The sequence below is a fragment of the Bos grunniens genome, chromosome 1 (genome assembly GCF_055505025.1).
Source record: "Bos grunniens cultivar Pamir isolate PY7600 chromosome 1, Bosgru_T2T1.0, whole genome shotgun sequence".
Taxonomy (NCBI): domain Eukaryota; kingdom Metazoa; phylum Chordata; class Mammalia; order Artiodactyla; family Bovidae; genus Bos; species Bos grunniens.
This window is the reverse complement of record NC_141165.1, coordinates 10,825,308-10,844,551: the sequence shown is the minus strand read 5'-3', so window position 1 is coordinate 10,844,551 and position 19,244 is coordinate 10,825,308. Positions and strand designations below refer to the sequence as shown.

Genomic DNA, 19,244 nt, shown 5'->3' with positions numbered 1-19,244 from the left:
CTCTCATGTCTTTTGTCCTTGTATTTACAGTTGCTTGATATTTCTACGCTATTTAGAGAATATCTCAACCTTAAACTTTATCTATAGAAATAGAGTTTGTTTCTGACATCAATAAATTTACCGCTTATTATATAGTGATATTTTTATCCACTTGTGAAGCTCTCTTACTTCTGTTTTTTTTTTAACCCTAGGTTCTTTGGACTTTATATACATAAAATAATGACATCTAATGGGGAAAATATGTTTCTTCCTTTCCCAAACTTATGCTAGTCGTTTTCTTGCCCTGTTTTGTGGATCATCTCCTCTGGTACAAAGATGATGAAAAACTACCCTGTTTTCTTCCTGCTCAGAAAGAGTAAGTTCACAGGGTTTAACCATTATACAGTATGATTATGGACCAAGGGTTATAATTTCTTTTACTAGGTTAAGCAGTACAATGCTTATCCTTACGTTTCTACAAGCTGTTTTGCTTTTGAATGCATTTTGGATTTTACCAAGAAATTCTGATGCAAGTACTGGGACGGTCATACTTTAACTTGTAAACATAGTTATTTCATTGAGTAATTTCTTTTTAATATTAAGGTGAATTTGCTTTCTTGAGACAAAGCTAACTAATTTTTGGAAACTATCTTTTATACATTATTGGATTAATTAACTGATTTGTTCAGGATTCCATCTTCATGGATAATATTGATATGTCTTTTCATTTTTATGTATCATCAGACTTGTGTTTTATTTCAATGTTCAGTTCAGTTCAGTTCAGTTCAGTCGCTCAGTCCTGTCTGACTCTTTGCGACCCCATGAATCGCAACACCCCAGGCCTGCCTGTCCATCACCAACTCCCGGAGTTCAATGTTATACCACTGCAATAAATGATTTTTAGAATTACTTGTACCGTGATGTTTTGATAGAATTCACTATGACATTCTCTGGTTCTAGCAGTTACTTGTGGCAAGGTTTCTGACAACCTCATTGTAAGGGCTGCTTCTTAAGAATTCAATTTAGGGCATAATCCATCAGAAGTCAGTTTTTCGTCTGAAAAAGTGATTGAAAAGCATTTTTTAGAATTTTTTGTAGTAATAACTGGGAGGGTTTTGGGCTGTGTGTGCGTGTGCATGTGTGTCTTAAAATATTCTTATTATACGTTTATAGTGATATTTTCATCTATATTCAGTTTCTAGGACACCATTTGTTTTCCTTTATCACATCAATTCTATAATTCTGTTCTCTGTGACTTCTATTATGGTTAAAACATTCTAAAGAATGATAGTCTGTGTCTGCTGCTGCTGCTGCTGCTAAGTCGCTTCAGTCGTGTCCGACTCTGGGCGACCCCATAGACGGCAGCCCACTAGGCTCCGCCGTCCGGGGATTCTCCAGGCAAGAACACTGGAGTGGGGTGCCATTTCCTTCTCCAATGCATGAAAGTGAAAAGGGAAAGTGAAGTCTCTCAGTCGTGTCCGACTCCTAGTGACCCCATGGACTGTAGTCCACCAGGCTCCTCCGTCCACGGGAGTTTCCAGGCAAGAGTACTGGAGTGGGCTGCCAGGGCCTTCTCCGAGTCTGTGTCTACCTAGAGCTAAATTCTTTCATTTCTTGAATTTCTTTTTAAACTGTGGTAAAGGTGGCTCGAATGGTAGAAAATCCGCCTGCAATGCTGGAGACCTGGGTTCGATCCCTGGGTTGGGAAGATCCCCTGGAGAAGGGAACAGCTACCCACTCTAGTATTCTGGCCTGGAGAATTCCATGGACAGAGGAGCCTGGCAGGCTGCACTCCCTGGGGTTGCAAAGAGTAGGACACAACTGAGCTACTTTTAACACCACATACACAAAATACACATACTTTCCCAGGTGGCTTAGTGGTAAAGAATCTTCCTGCCAATGCAGGAGATTCAGGAGAGGTGAATTTGATCCCTGTTTCAGGAAGATCCCTTGGAGTAAGAAATGGTAATCCATTCCAGTATTCTTGCCTGGAGAATTTCATGGGCAGAGGAGCCTGATGGGTGAGAGTCCATGGGATCGCAAAGAGTTGGATTTGACTGAGCATGCACACATGCAAGCAAAATACACACAACATGCAATTCACCTTTTGGACCTTTTTAAAGTCTGCAGTTGGGTGACCATATATACATTCACAATGGTAGATGATCGTCACCAGACTACTAAGTTCCAGAACTTTTCCATTGTTCCAAATGAAAACCTCATGCCCGACAAAGCAGTCATTTCCCATTCCCTCTTCCCCATAGTCTCTGGCAACTGCTAATCTGCTCTCATGATGAACTTGCCTGTTCTGGGTATTTCATGTCAATAAAATATGGGCCTTCTGTATCTGACTTCTTTTATAAGCATGTTTGCCAGATTCATCTATGTTGTAGCATGTATCAGTGTTTCATTTCTTTCAATAGCTAGAAACTGCATTTTGCTTATTCACTCCTCCATTGATGGGCCTTTTGACTATTTTCACCTTTTGGACATTGCAACTATATATACTACAAATATTTGTGTACAAGTTTTTGTTTGAATACTTGTTTCTATCTATTTGAGGCTATGCATAGGAATACTATTGCTGAATCATGTAGTAATTCTTTGTTTTATTTATGGAAGAACCAGTAAATTATTTCTTGTGAAGGCTGAAGCTCTTTAAATTCCCTCCAGCAATGTTTGGAGACTTCCAACTTCTTCACACACCTGCCATTATTTTCCTTCTTTTGAATTACTATAAACCTAATGGATTTGAATTGGCATCTCACTGGGGCTTTGATTTGCATTACTCTAAAGAATAATAATATTGAGCACATTTTCATGTTCTTCTTGGTCATATGCCTATTATTTTGTGAGAAATGTCTGTTCAAGTTCTTTGCCCATATATTATTAATTGGGTTATTTGGGTTTTTGTTATTGAGTCATAACAGTGTTTCGTTTTGTTTTGGTTTACACATTGCAGCTGCTGCTGCTGCTGTTAAGTTGCTTCAGTAGTGTCCGACTCTGTGCGACCCCATACACGGCAGCCCACCAGGCTCCTCCGTCCCTGGGATTCTCCAGGCAAGAACACTGGAGTGGGGTGCCATTTCCTTCTCCAATGCATGAAAGTGAAAAGGGAAAGTGAAGTCGCTCAGTCGTGTCTGATACAGCGACCCCATGGACTGCAGCCTACCAGGCTCTTCCATCCATGGGATTTTCCAGGCAAGACTACTGGAGTGGGGTGCCATTGCCTTCTCCATTATTGCAGCTACTAGACCCTTATCAGAGATATTATTTGCTAATACTTTCTCCCACTTCATGGGAAGTCCCTTCAATTGCTTGATCATGTCCTTTGATGTACGAAATCTTTTAATTTATAAAGTTCCATTTTATATTTTGTTGTTTTGTGCTTTAGGTGCCACATTTAAGATACCACTGCCAAATTCAAGGACATGAAGTTTTGTCCTTTTTTCCTTCTAAGAGATTTATAGTTCTGAACTTTAGTTATATGATTCATTTGGGGTTGATTTTTGAATATGATGTGAAATAAAGGGCCAGCATACTCATTTGCATGCAAAAGTCCAACACTGGACACTGTTCTCTTCCCTACTGAATTTCCTTGGCATCCTTGTCAAAAATCATCTGGCCATTGATGTATGGATATTTCTGGGTGTTCTGTTCTATTCCATCCACTAATATCTCTGTCTTTATCCCAGTATCACACTGTTTTGATTACTGTCATTTGGTAGAAAATTTGAAAATCAGGAAATGTGAGCCCTCTAACTTTGTTCTTTAAGGTTGCTTTGGCAGTTTGATGTCCTTTGAAATGCCATAGGAATTCTAGGATTAGCTTTTCCATTTCTGCAAAATGGCTACTGGGGATTTGAAAAGGACAACATTGAACCTATAGATCACTTTGAGAGTAATGCCATTTTAACAATATTAAGTCTTCTAATTCACAGACATAGGATGTGTTTCCATTCATTTCTGTCTTCTTTAATACCTTGCTACTATATTTTTTAGATTTAGTGTATAAATCTTTTACCTCTTTCATTAAATGTTTTCCTAGATATTATATTCTTTCTAACACTATTGTAAATTTAATTTTCTTGTCTTTTTTTTTGGATTGTTCATTGCTAGCATATAGAAATACAGCTGAATTTTGTGTGCTGATCTTGTATCTTACAACTTTGGTAAATTTATGTATTGGTTTAAAGTTTTTTTGTAGATCCTTTAGGATTTTCTATACATAGAATCATATCATCTATGAATAGAGCTAGCTTTACTTTTTCTTCCTAATATTGATGACATTTTTTTCTTGACTAATTACTATGGCTAATAATTATAGCTCAGTGTTGAACAGAAGTGGTGAAACAGGCATCCTTGTCTTGTGCCTGATTTGAGGAGAATGAAAGCTTCCAGTCTTTCACAATGTAGTATGGTGCTGTGCGTGTATGTTAGTCACCCAGCTGTGTCCGACTCTTTGCAACTCCATGGACTGTAGCCTGCCAGACTCCTCTGTCCATGCAATGTTCCAGGCAAGAATACTGGAGTGGGTTGCCGTTCCCTTCTCCAGGGGATCTTCCTGATCCAGGGATTGAACTACCTTTGGGTTTTTCATATATTGCCTTTTTCGTGTTGAGAAAGTTTTCCTCTTCCTGGATTATTGAGTGTTTTATTTTATTTTATTTTTTTATCATGAAAGGATGCTGAATTTTTTTTCAAATGCCTTTGAAGCATCATTGAAATGGTGATATAGATTTTCCCCTCATTCCATTAATGTGATATATTATATTGATTTATTTTCATACTTTGAATTATTCTAGCATTCCTAGGATAAATTCCACCTGATCGTAGTATGTTATTTTTTTAGTATGGTACTGGATTCAGTTTGCTCTGAACCTGTTCAAACTGTGATCATGCTGTACTTTCCACTCTGGACTGGAAGTAGGAATGGACAGACCAGCCAGACTCCATTCCAGATAGGCTACAACAGTAACAGGGGCAGCTTGCTATACGATAGGTATAGCCTGGATGGGTCCCTGGGTTATCTGGGCTGAAGGTTGAGGTGGAAGTAGTTCGATAACAGTGACAGGGAGGCATTCTTACATCACTTTTTGAAGTCTTCTTCATCTTGCTAGATGTCATGTGTGAAAATAACCAACACTCTCTGTTGCCATTCAGCCACAGATGTTCTAAACAGAGACAAAATCCTCTAAGATAATGAACTTCAGACCCAAGCTATTTAAGATACAGTAAGAACTTCTAGTTTCTGTTCAGAGTCCATGCCTAAGCATCCACCAAATACAATCCAAGAGCAGAGGAAATTAAAATAAAGCAAATATAAGCAAGTAAATAATAAAGATTAGAGCAGACATCAATGAATTTAAAACAGGAAAACAAAAGAGAAAAATCAAAATCAAGAAAATTAATATTCTTCTAGACAGCTTGACCAAGAAAGAAAGAGAAGACACAAATTATATTAGAGGAATGACAGAAAGAGAACATAGCTAATGATTCCCAAAACACTTAACTACTGGTAAGGGAATTCCACGAGCTGCCCTGGTGGCTCAGCAGTAAAGAATCTGTTTGCGATGCAGGAGTTGAAGAAGACATGGGTTCGATTCCTGGGTCAGGAAGACCCCCTGGAGGAGGGCATGACAACACACTCCAGTATTCTTATTTTCCTGGAGAATCCCATGGACAGAGGAGCCTGGTGTGCCGCAGTCCATAATGTTGCAAAGAGTCAGAGACAACTGAAGTGACTTAGCATGCACACACAAGGGAATACTACAATCAGCTCTAAGCCTGCAAATTTGATAATTTGCCTGAAATAGACTAGTTCCTTTAAAGACAAACCACCAGTAGTTACTCCAGAGGAGAAGGGGGTGACAGAGGATGAGTTGGTTGGATGGCATCACTGACTCAATGGACAGGATTTGAAAACTCTGGGGGATAGTGTAGAACACGGGAGCCTGATGTGCTACAGTCCATAGGGTTGTAGGGAGTTGGACATAACTTAGCAACTATAGTAGAACAACAACAGTAGATCTAGATAACCCTGAATAGCCCTAGACCTACTAAAGCAATCCAGATCCAGCTGGTTTCAGTAGTAGGTACTACCAAATGGCTATAGAATAATACCAATTCTATATAAGCTCTTCCACAGAATGTAAGGGAAAGGAACACTTTCCAAATCACTTTAAGATTTCTTTTATTCTCATGTCAAAACTAGACCAGAAAACAACAGATCACTATCACTCATGAAAACAGACACATGGTTTGTGTCCAAACTAAATATTAAGATTTCTTTTATTCTCATGTCAAAACTGGACCAGAAAACAACAGATCACTATCACTCATGAAAACAGACACAAGGTTTTGTGTCCAAACTAAATATTAACAAATAGAATCCAGCAGTACATAAAAAGTGGAAAAAAACATCATAATGAAATTGGAATCACTCCAGAATTGAAAGGTTGGTCTGAATTTCAATCAAGGCAAATCACTTACCAACATACAAAATAAGGAAAATTAAATGACTATCCAGATGCAGAAAATATTTGACAAAATTCAAAGCCCATTCATTTAAAAAGCTGTTTGTCAACTAGAAATGGAAGGAAACTCCCTTAACTCAATAAAGGTTAGCTAGGAAAGTGTACAGCTAACATTGTATTTAATGGTGAGTGATGGGAGTTTTCCTCCTACCATGATTTTTAAAATACTGACTTAAACTTTGCATTTTGAGATAATTATATATTCCCATGTAGGTATTAGAAATTAGACAGATCCCATGTACCCTGTACTCAATATCCTCAGTAACACCTCACAAAACTACAGTGCACTATCACAAGCGGATGCTCACATAGATATAGTCGTATAACAGATGTGGGGATTTAGTCGTGTCCAACTCTCCATGGGATTTTCCAGGCAGTATTACTGGAGTGGGTTGCCATTTCCTTCTCCAGGGGATCTTCCCAACCCAGGGCTCAAACCTGGGTCTCCTGCATTGCAGGCAGATTCTTTACCAACAGAGCCATCAGGGCAAGATACAGAGCATCCCATCTAAACAAGGATCCCTCATGATGTCCTTTATAGCCACACCATCTCTCCTTTCACCGTTTCCTGTACTTAACCCCTAGCAACCACCAATCTGTTCTCTATTTCTGTATTTTGTCATGCAAAAGTGTCATATATAAATATAATCATAGAGTGTGTAGCCTTAACATTTTCCCCTGGATTCATACAAGTTACTGTATTTATCAATAATTTCCTTCTTAACTTTCTGAAAAGTGTCCCATTGTATGAGTGTATTGCAGTTTGTTTAAACCGTTCATCTGTTGAAATAAAGATGTCTAGGTTTCCAATTTGTGACTATTATGAATGACACTGCTATTAACACTAGAGTACAGGTTTTGTGTGAAAGTAAGTTTTCATTTCTCAGAAATAAATTCCCAGGAGTGCTGTTGCTGAGTTATATGGAAATTGCATGGCCAGCTTTTTTGTTTTTTTTTTTTGAAGAAGCTTCCAAACTCTTTTCCAGTGTGACTGTGATTTTATATTCCAGCTAGTTATACATGAGTGGTATGAGGGGTATGTTTTCCCACACACTTGTCACTTTTAAAATTTCAGTTATTCCAATGGGTGGATAGTTGTAATAAGTCTGACTCTATCTTTTGGATGCTGTTGTCAACTTTTAAGCTGCCTGCTCACCCTTCCCCCTATGACTCACACCTGTGCAAATTGACAAGGAATTCCAAGTGCTTTTGCTTTTGCCCTCGGTAAGAGATAAAGGACGCAACCCCCTGCTGGCAGGTGTGCAACCTCATCCAGACCACACTCCATCAGGATAAACAAAAAAAAACAACAACGCCCAATCTCCTTTATATTCATTTTTCTATCCACTTTCGTATCATCTTGGGAGGCTTGTCCTGCTTTTCCCAGACAGAACCTCATGCTGTGAATAATAAGCCTCCTCTTATCCCTTGGTCTGCCATCAGTCTCCACTTATGATATAAGGAAATAATCAAATAGAAGCATAAGGGAGTCGTGAGACACTGCAGGACAAAGCACTTACTGTGCGGTGAGATGGGTGATTCTAAATTTTTCTGTTTCAGCAAAGCAGTGGATCCCATTGCATCAGGTAAGAGATTTAGAATGTGATGGAGGTAATCTCTAATGTGGCTGTTGATTTTGCGTTTGATGATAATATCTACTTTAATTTTTCTTGGACTAGTCGAACTTATAACAAACATGACAATAAAATATAACTAGTGTCAGATGTTTCATTTGGCAGAATTTTTGTGTGACATTTATATATGCTTCAATAACGATTATTTCTAAAATGAGCTATATAATACAATAAGCATTTGGGAAGATATTATTGTATAGATGCTACTGGTTTTTCATATGCATAGAATGATGTGAATATTAGATTATGTAGATTAAGAGTTACAATTTTAAATTAAACTGTCTCTTGATGTATACAATCAGCAGAACATTTCTAAGAGAAATTGACTGGAATAAATGGTGAATACATATAATACTTTCTGTCTTCATAAACATTAAATTCTGCTGTTTACAAATCCTGATGGTCCCTTAAGAGGTCTGATGTAGCTGAACACTTACTCATTGCAGGAAGGCTTCTGGAAGCTTGATACATTCACAATCACAATTATTTTGAATCTTTATGTTCATAATCAAATTATTTACCTGTAGGATGTGCTGGCCTTGGTTTGAAGATCTAAGAGAGACTGAAAGACAATGATTTCCAGTGACAAGATTTTTGGGATCTTCTTCTTTTTTCAAATTTGCATTGGGCTCATGGGGAATTCCCTGTTATTTATTTTGTATATGTACGTCTTTTTATTTCTCCCCCATAAGAAGAAGCCCACAGATGTGATTCTTGCCCACCTAACTTTTGCTAACACCCTGGCGCTTGTATTCAGAGGGGTTCCAAATATACTGTCGTCCTTTGGAATTAGTCCTGAGATGGGTGATATTGGATGTAAAGCAGTGGTTTACATCCAGAGAGTTGCTCGAAGTATTTCCCTGTACACAACCTCTCTCCAGAGTACGTTTCAGGCTGTGACAATTACTCTGAGTAATAGTAAGTGGGTTTGGCTCAAAATAAAAATTTCGACATTTATTCAACCCTCTTTGCTTTTTTCCTGGATCATCAACATGGTCATTTATTCTGAGATCATCTTAAGGAACGTGGCCAACAGGAATATCACTGATGCTAGATCTGGGTATTATGCTGCTTATTGTAAAACTGATGTACCTCATCAGCACATAGCAGCAACATTTCTAAGTGCAATATCCACTCGAGATTTGTTCCTTCTCTCTCTCATGACGTGCAGTAGCATCTACATGGTGACTATTCTCTTCAGACATCGCAAAACAGCTCAGCATGTTCGCAGTACCATCCAGTCTTCACAAGGCTCTCCTGAAATTAAAGCTACCAAAGTTATTCTCATGCTGGTGAGCTGCTTTGTTTTATTTTACTGGACCAACACCTTTCTCACTGGTTATTTATTTTCTGTGAGCGGGAACAAGTGGCAACTTGAGAGCTTTGGTAACTATGTTGCATCATGTTACCCGAGCATCTGTCCTTTCTTACTGATTAAAAATGAAAATAGAATTTCCAGAATAAATTACATCAAAACAAAGATCAGAATTTTCTCTTTCTAAATTAAATGATCATATGACCACTCCGTAGTATTCTGCACCACTGGAGTAATGTGCACGAGTACAGAGTAGCTTGTTTTTCAATGCCTTGAGTTAAAGCAGGTTAGCTCCCACTGAATTGAGCTAAGAAGGTTTAGATTATGATGTCATGTATATAAGATTTAAAACTTTATAAAACAGTAACATATGGAATGTAGAATGTTTTGTAACATAGGAAACATTATTAAATCATAAAAGTACAGAAATTGATAATTTCACAAAGAAACACCAGTTACTTTTGAGTGTAAGCTAACCTCAACACTAAGGTATGAAATATATGTTATGGTATAATATAAGCTATGATATAATCTGTGCTTTATACTTTGGTATGTTAGAAACATTTCATATTTAGTTATAAAAATAGATAAAAGTCTTCACATTGGCATATCAATTCAGAAATGTCTTCAAATTTTACAATAATTACTTACCTACATTTAAGATACAGTAGGAATAGAGAGATAAAACAGCATCTCACAACACATAAGAGCTTTGTTTTGGTCCTGAGGACTGTTGAGCATACAAGTGAACTTAGGCTCTGAATTGTAGATTAAAAAATAAAGGGGGCCAAAATTAAGTTCCCAAGATTTAGGTACCTCCTGAACGTAAAAACAAATGGGAGAGCTTCTCACAGTTATCTAAACAGTTGCTCTAAAGGGCTACACGTTCAGCAGACAGCACAGCAGAAGTGTTCATGTAAGTAGGTGGTCTGGGTTTTGAGTTAGGGGCTCAGCTTTGGGTTTGGATTTGGGTTTGGCACTAGGGTTAAAATTCAGATTGCAGTTTGGCTTTGGGTTGAAGTTAGGTTTAGAGTTAGGATTAGGGTTACGATTAAGCATCAGGTTTGTGGTAGGGCTCTGACTTGTATTTGGGTTGAGGTTGGGGTTAAGGTACAGTTGGGGCTGTAATAGTGGTTACAGCTTTACTGCTTGTGCTTTTGGTTTCATCTAAGGATTCTTTGCAAAATTGTTATCATGAATATTTACCCCTGTTTTCTTGTATAGCTTTCATGTTTTTGCTCCTATATTTAGATCTGTGAGATATTTTATATGTATTACTCTTTGTAAGTGATTTAAAATAAAGTGCTCACTTTTTTCTTTTCTCTTTTGTTTTTCTTTCCTTTCCATTCCTTCCCTTTCCTTTTCCCTTCCTCCTATTTCTCTCCTTCCTTCCTCCCTCCTTCTTTTTCTTGGTTGGTGAGTTGCTATCAATTTGTACCAGCATCCATGTTTAATTACTCTCTGCTATTCTTGTTGAATTGTTTTGGGTGCTTTGTGAAAAACTGTCCAGCATAGATAGATATGTGTGTGTACTTTTGTACTCTCAAGTCCATTCCATCAGTAAGTCTTCTATTTCTGCCGTGCACACTGTCTTGACTACTGTCCCTTTGTAGTACATCTTCATACTGGAAAATACCAATCTTCCTACTTCATTTCTCTTTTTTCATGTTTGGCAATTCTAGTCCTTTGTATTTGCACATGAATTATACAGTCAGGTTGTCAATTTCGACAAAGAATTATTTGGGGATTTTGATAGGATGATGTAAATATGGAAGTATGTTTGGGGATTATTGCCATCTCAGCATATTAAGCATTCTGATATATGAACATTGAACATGGTTTCCATATATTTACATACTTAATTTCTTTCAGCACAGTTTTGTGGTTCTAAGAGTATAGTTTTTGCTCCTTTTGGAAATTTATTTCTAAGCACTTAATTCTTTTTTGATGCTATCATGAATGGAATTTTTTTTTTTAATTATTTTCCGATTTTTCTTTGCAAGTTGTCTTTGTCTGCTTGGGCCATCATAACAAAGTACTGCAGACTGGGCCACTTTAACAACAGAAATTTTTATTTTCTCACAATTCTGGAGGTTGGAAAGTCCAAGATTAAGGTTCTGACAGAGTTCAGATCCTGGTGAGATTTCTCTTCCTGGCTTGCAGATGGCCATTCTCTCACTGTGTACTAAACATTTTAAAGTGAGAGAGACAGGGTCTCTAGCATCTCTTTCTGTTTTATAATGACAGCAGTTCTATTCATATTGGGTCAGAGTTCCACTCTTATGATCTCATTAATCTCAGTCACTTCACAAGTCATCCTATTTGCTTGATAGTATATTTGGAAATTAAGGAGTTGATATATGATTTTGGGGCAACACAATCCATTTCAGAGCACAGAAAAAACAATAAAGCTGTTTATTCTGCCACCTTGCTGAACTAATTTCTTAGTTCCACTTTTTTTTTTAATGGATTCCTTTGGATTTTCAATATGTAAGATCATGTCACCTGTGAATAAACATTTTCTGTTTCCTTTTCCAATCTGTGGTCCTTTTATTTAACTTTCTTACCTAATTGCTCCGATTAGGGTCTTCAGTGCAGTACTGAGAGAACTGGCAAGAGTGGACATTCTTGTCTTGTCTCTGATCTCAGGGACACAGCATCCATTCATTTGCCACTATGATGTTAGCTGTGGGTTTTGTAGATCCCCCTGATTAGTTTGAGGAAGTTCCTTCTCTCTAGTCTGTTGAGTATTTTATCAGGTACTAGGTGAGAGGGCTGGAAAGACAATGGCTAAGAAGAGCTACAAATCCTGGCCAATGATGCAGTAAGTTCCTTGCTGTATATTGAAGCAGATAATGTGAAAAGAAGACTAATAATGCTGACCTTTACTGATCTCTTATCATGTGCTCAGCACTCTCCTAAGTGCTTTACATGCTTCACTCATTCAATCATCACAGCCATCTGAAGTTGTTCAAGTGCAGTTATTAGCCTTCTTTCCCAGATGAGGAAACCAAGTCTCACAAACATTGACTCCTGTATCTGGTTGGTAGAGCTGGGCTTCAGATGGACTTCAGAATCTGAGCAATACATCACCCCCTGAACCAGCTTGATGAAGGGGAAGGGCTGGGGCGAGAGTGCTGCAGAGGAGGTGGCTGTGGTCAGAGGGGATGTAAACAACGAGTGTTCATGCCCAAGGGACTGTCTTAGGTGATTGGGATGAATCAGTGACCGAATTAGGCTAAGTCTATCTGAGCCAACGTTCAAACAATGGGAGACAGACAGCAAACCACAGCTACAGCAGGTGACATCTATAGTTACACTAGAATATGCATATACTATGTGGTAAGGTGGAACATAGGAATGCAGAGGATAGGGAGGGGCAGGAGTGTCAGTGCTAGTTCATGTTGAAAAGCTACATTTACACTAGTTAGTTGCTCAGTTGTGTCCGACTCTTTGAGATCCCATGGACTGTAGCCCACCAGACTCCTCTGTCCATGGAATTCTCCAGGCAAGAATACTGGAGTGGGTAGCCATTCCCTTCTCCAGGGGATCTTCCCAACCCAGGGATCAAACCTGGGTCTCCTGCATTGCAGGCAGATTCTTTACCAACTGAGCCACCAGGAAAGCCATTTACATTTACACTAAGGGAGTGAATAATCATGATGGTGTGATCACTCACCTAGAGCCAGACATCCTTGAATGTGAAGTCAAGTGGGCCTTAGGAAGCATCACTATGAACAAAGCTAGTGGAGGTGATGGAATTCCAGTTGAGCTATTTCAAATCCTGAAAGATGATGCTGTGAAAGTGCTGCACTCAATATGCCAGCAAATTTGGAAAACTCAGCAGTAGTCACAGGAGTGGAAAACGTCAATTTTCATTCCAATCCCAAAGAAAGGCAATGTCAAAGAGTGCTCAAACTACTGCACAATTGCACTCATCTCACACGCTAGTAAAGTAATGCTTAAAATTCTCCAAGCCAGGTTTCAGCAATACGTGAACTGTGAACTTCCAGATGTTCAGGCTGATTTTAGAAAAGGTAAAGGAACCAGAGATCAAAGTGCCAACATCTGCTGGATCATCGAAAAAGCAAGATGCCAGGAGCCAGCGTGAGGAACTCCGCCCGTGGCAAAGGTCATGAGGAAGGAGGCTCAGCATACACAAAGGCAAGATCGAGCCTCAGGAGTCCCCCTGGAAATTCTTGAGCATCTACCCCCAAAACCAGAGTCTGCCTACTTTCTGCTTTGTGCTCTCACCTACACCTCTGACTTTATGGGGGGCTGTCCCCCACTACCTCTCTCTGAAAAAAGAGTTAACTTACAGCTCCAGTTAATAATTCCTGGGTGTGACAGTGTTTCAACCTACAAACTCCTTTGGAAGTCCTCTAGCCTGCCTGAATAGGTTTTTCCGGCCACATGTGATTGTTCAGAGCCTCCCAACTGTGAGAGGCATGAGATGTTCTAAACTGTCTAAATACAGATTCCTTTCAGCAGTTAAAAGATTGATTAGAAATTGTATTGGTGAAGGGTTTTTCACTTGTTGGGCCAATGTTTGCCGCTAAGTCTCCATATAACTTTCCTACTGTGTCCCTGGCAGTGTATTGATTGATATAATTGGTGTATAGAAATGTAAGTAGTAGCTTTAATGTTTGTAACCTTGGACCCTTGAGTTAATTCTTTTCTTGTTATAGCCCACCACACCTTTGCCCTATAGGAATGCAACTTTATCTAATGCTTTTGGAGGCTGGCGCCTGACTTTAGAATAATCACCTTTAGAGAAAAATAAGTTTCTTAAAATGTTAGCAGGCCTCCTGGCCAGAAGATGATGTAAATCACCTAAACTTTTGCATATGCTAAGTTTGAAAGCCTGGCTTTGATTAGGATCAGGGACTGCTGTCCTTGCATGACTCTACCCCTTCCCCCATTATCCTCTATGCACAACTTAAGGTATAAAACTACTTTGGAAAATAAAGTACGCCCTTTTGTTCACTGAAACTTGGTCTCCCCATGTCGTTCTTTCTCTCACCTTCTGGCTGAATTTTCATCCGGGGTGGAGAGGCTCGTCAAGCCTACTAATTTTGCCTGGGCTTCTAAGATCTGATGGGGGAGGCCTTAGTGTCTCCTCTCCTTCGGGAGAACGGGAGGATGCCTACGGCCTACTTAGATGATGCAAAATTCCTTATTTTGGAATTTTATTAGCTTTCCTCGTAAACCAAGGTATTCAGCCTCTTTTCTCCACTGAATTTCCTCACTGAGCTATTCTTATTTAACCACTTTTTATATCTTTAATTAGCACTTAAATAAGCTGTTGTTTCCTGATCGCCGAAGCCGTCTCCCCTTCGAAACCCCTGACTGCACCGGGGCTGGACCCCGGCAGCAACAGAGTTCCATAAAAACATCTTAATGGCACCCCACTCCAGTACTCTTGGCTGGAAAATCCCATGGGCAGAGGAGCCTGGTAGGCTGCAGTCCATGGGGTCGCTAAGAGTCGGACATGACTGAGCGACTTCACTTTCACTTTTCACTTTCATGCATTGGAGAAGGAAATGGCAACCCACTCCAGTGTTCTTGCCTGGAGAATCCCAGGGATGGGGAAGCCTGGTGGGCTGGGGTTTATGGGGTCCCACAGAGTCGGACATGACTGAAGTGACTTAGCAGTAGTGCTTTATTGACTATGCCAGAGCCTTTGACTGTGTGGATCACAAGAAACTGTGGAAAATTCTGAAAGAGATGGGAATACTAGACCACCTGACCTGCCTCTTGAGAAACCTATATGCAGGTCAGGAAGCAACAGTTAGAACTGGACATGGAACAACATACTGGTTCCAAATAAGAAAAGGAGTACATCAAGGCTGTATATTGTCACCCTGTTTATTTAACTTCTATGCAGAGTACATCATGAGAAACGCTGGGCTGGAAGAAGCACAGGCTGGAATCAAGATTGCTGGGAGAAATAACAGTAACCTCAGATATGCAGATGACACCACCCTTATGGCAGAAACTGAAGAGGAACTAAAGAGCTTCTTGTTGAAAGTGAAAGAGGAGATGAAAAAGTTGGCTTAAAGCTCAACATTCAGAAAACGAAGATCATGGTATCTGGTCCCATCACTTCATGGCAAATAGATGGGGAAACAGTGTCAGACTTTATTATTTTGGGCTCCAAAATCACTGCAGATGGTGACTGCAGCCATGAAATTAAAAGACGCTTACTCCTTGGAAGGAAAGTTATGACCAACCTAGTAGCATATTCAAAAGCAGAGACATTACTTTGCCAACAAAGGTGCATCTAGTCAAGGCTATGGTTTTTCCAGTGGTCATGTATGGATGTGAGAGTTGGACTGTGAAGAAAGCTGAGTGCCTAAGAATCGATGCTTTTGAACTGTGGTGTTGGAGAAGACTCTTGAGAGTCCCTTGGACTGCAAGGAGGTCCAACCTGTACATCCTAAGGAGACCAGTCCTGGGTGTTCATTGGAAGAAATGATGCTGAGGCTGAAACTCCAATACTTTGGCCACCTCATGTGAAGAGTTGACTCATTGGAAAAGACTCTGATGCAGGGAGGGATTGGGGGCAGGAGGAGAAGGGGACGACAGAGGATGAGATGGTTGGATGGCATCACCGACTATGCATGTGAGTTTGAGTGAACTCTGGGAGTTGGTGATGGACAGGGAGGCCTGGTGTGCTGCAATTCATGGGACTGCAAAGAGTCGAATACGACTGAGCGACTGAAATGAACTGAACTGAAGGGAGTGAAGAATAAGCTGTGAAGAGTTATGGAAGGAGTAATCCAGATGGAGGGATTAAGAAATGCAAGACCCTTAAGTGGAAGTTGCCAGGTGTTTTTGAGACCAACAAAGAAGCCAGTGTGAATTATGTTTATGCCTTTATAGTTTGTGCTTTTCTATGTTTGTTTTAATGGATAAATGTGTGTTTGGGTTAAGATTATAGGTTAGGTTTTATGGTATAGATTAGGGGTTAGGTTTTTGGAATTAATGACTAGGTGTTGGGAGCCTCGTTAGGCATTACTGACAAAATGGAGGCACTGCCACAACCCCCTCTCTGTCCCGCAGACAGGGACACAGGATGAAGGAGTTAGGCTGTGTGATTCTGACTTGGTTTTTCCTTTCCTCGGCTGAGTTGACTGAAAAGAATATTAAGGAGCTTGAGAGGAGCATGAGAAGGCACAAAGTCTTCTGCAGCTGTGCTCAGAGAATAATTCATAAAGTTAATCATTGACATTTGTTCAAGGACTTTTACAAAAGAGTGTTCCAGGGTGAGCACACAGGCTGCAGCTTGAGACCATGGGAGGGATTGCTATCTGAAGCCTGTTTGTGAGGAAAGTGTTTATGGCAAAAGAGTTTGCTGAATTTAGGTCGTAGGAATAATTAAAATAGTTAGAAGCTAAAGATTTAAGGAATGTTGTAATGTTAGCATGTTCTACCATAGCTTATAGAAAGTAGGGACTTTAGAGATATTATTAGCTAGAAACCCTTTCTAAGAAATAGTGAGCTTAGGATACTAGGGGCAAACAGGACTTAGAAAGATAAGAAATAAACTGAGGAATGTGGTATGCAGCCCAGACATTAGCATGAGTTACAGTGTATTCACAAGGACACATGAGAAAAAGTAGATAAGAGAATCGCTGAGGCAGAAACTCCTTTTGAGGGGCAACAAAGATTTATGGAGACAACAAATCTGGACCAGTGGGAACTGAAAATATCAAACCTCTGACCTAATGCTTTTGTAAAAGTATAAAAGAGAATCATAAGCTTGAAATAAACAGGCAGTCCAAGAAAACTGAGAGGCTGCCTCAGTTTCTCACCTACACCACTCATCTCTTCAGGTTGAATCCCTGGCTGCTGGAGCTGGACTCTGGCAACTAGGTTTTAGGGATCATGTGTTAGGTTTTAGGAAAAAGATGTTAGGAATTAGGTGTTCAGTTAACGGGTTATGGCAGGGATCAAGGTATGGGTGCAGGTTAGGATTCAGGTATGGGATAGTGTTGTTTCAATCACTAAGTCATATTCAATTTATTGCAACTCCGTGGACAGAAGTTGTTGACATTTCTTCTGGAAATCTTGATTCCACCTTGTGATTCATCCAATCCAGCATTTCACATGATGTGCACTGCACGTAAGTTAAATAAGCTGGGTGACAATATAAAACCCTGACAAATCTTTCTCAACTTGGAACCAGTCTATTGTTCCATGTCCTGTTCTAGATGTTGCTTCCTGACCTGCATATAAGTTTCTCAGGAGACAGGAAAGGTGGTCTGGTATTCCCATCTCTTTAAGGATTTTCCACAGTTTGTTGTGATCCACACAGTCAAAGGCTTTCTCATAGTCACTGAAACAGAAGTAGGTGTTTTTCTGGAATACTCTTGCTTTTTTTTTATGATGCAGCAGATGTTGGCAATTTGATCTCTGGTTCCTCTGCCTTTCCTACACTCAGCTTGTACATCTGGAATTTCTCGGTTCGTGTACTGCTGAAGCCTAGCTTGAAGGATGTTGAGCATAACCTTACTAGCATGTGAAATGAGCACAATCGTATGGTAGTTAGAACATTCTCATGGCTTTCCTGGTGGCTCAGACAGTAAAGAACCCACCTGCGATGCAGGTGACATGAGTTTGATCCCTGGATTGGGAAGATCTCCTGGAGAAGGGCATGGCTACCCACTCCAGGATTCTTGCCTGTAGAATTTTATGGACAGAAAAGCCTGACAAGCTACAGTCCATGGGGTTGCAAAGACTAGGACACAGCTGAAAGACTAACACTTTCACTAACACTTTGAACATTCTCTGGCATTGCCCTTCTTTGGGATTGGATAGAATACTGAACTTTTTCTTTCCTGTGGCCACTACTGAGTTTTCCAAACTTGTTGACATATTAAATGCAGCACTTTAACACATCTTTTAGGATTTTAGGATCCACCATAGTGACAGCATTTTACCTTGCTCAGCTCTTTGAAAACTCCATCCCCGAATACAGCCACATCCTGGAGTCCTGGGGACTAGAGGTTCAGCATGTAAATTTGAGGGGACACGAATGAACCTATACTGTCCTGCTTAGGAATGAGCTAACACGTGCCTTGGTCCCTCCTTCCCTCAAGTCCCATGGGGGTGATTTAACGGCCAAGGGAGAGGCCACTTTGCAGGGTTTCTGTCGCAGCTGGCGAACTCTTCTCTGCTCTCTTTGATCAGGCAGCAGCAGTCCCAAGTCCCATTTTGGGGTTTCGTGCTGTGTCCTGCTCAGGTGCTCAGTGTTCCAGAACCCAAGAGCCAGTAGCTTCATAAGGGCCAGGTGAATGCCTTTTGACAAGACACCCCATCCAAAGGGAGAAAACCTATGGGGCATTACAGGTGGGGGAAAGTCACGGTCTGGTTTATGCTTCAGAAATAGCATATTGAGATGGGGTGTGAGATGCACCATGGGGGCAGGGAGTTTTGAAGGTCCTGATGGAGGGATCGGGCTTGGGCCAGGGCTGTGGCCGTAGAGGGGAGTTAGTGTGGGCACTGGCCATAGACTCTGGGGGAGAGCTGACAGTCACTGGAGCACAAGGGAAGTGGGAGGCCCTGGGTGCCTGGGCTCAGCCACCAGGGATGGCAGGGCTGCCTCTGGGTGTGGGTGCTGCAGTGAAAAGGAAAAAAAAAAAAAAATAGGAATGAGTTTTTTTTCTTTCCTTTTTCTGACAACAAAGAAGATAAAGAGAACAGTGAGCAGGCCTGAACATTCCTAGTATTTTTGCTTTGTTGTTCAGTCACTCAGTCGTGTCTGACTGACTGTGA

At 40.2% G+C, this 19,244-nt stretch overlaps 1 protein-coding gene across 1 annotated transcript; it reads left to right on the top strand.

Annotated features, from left to right (window-relative positions):
* Positions 1 to 8,506: 8,506 nt before the first annotated feature.
* LOC147378944 (vomeronasal type-1 receptor 3-like) lies at positions 8,507 to 9,798 on the top strand. Its single transcript, XM_086416610.1, has one exon. The coding sequence runs from the start codon at positions 8,722 to 8,724 to the stop codon at positions 9,649 to 9,651; it is 930 nt and encodes a 309-aa protein (XP_086272736.1). The 5' UTR covers positions 8,507 to 8,721; the 3' UTR covers positions 9,652 to 9,798.
* The last annotated feature ends 9,446 nt before the right edge of the window (positions 9,799 to 19,244 follow it).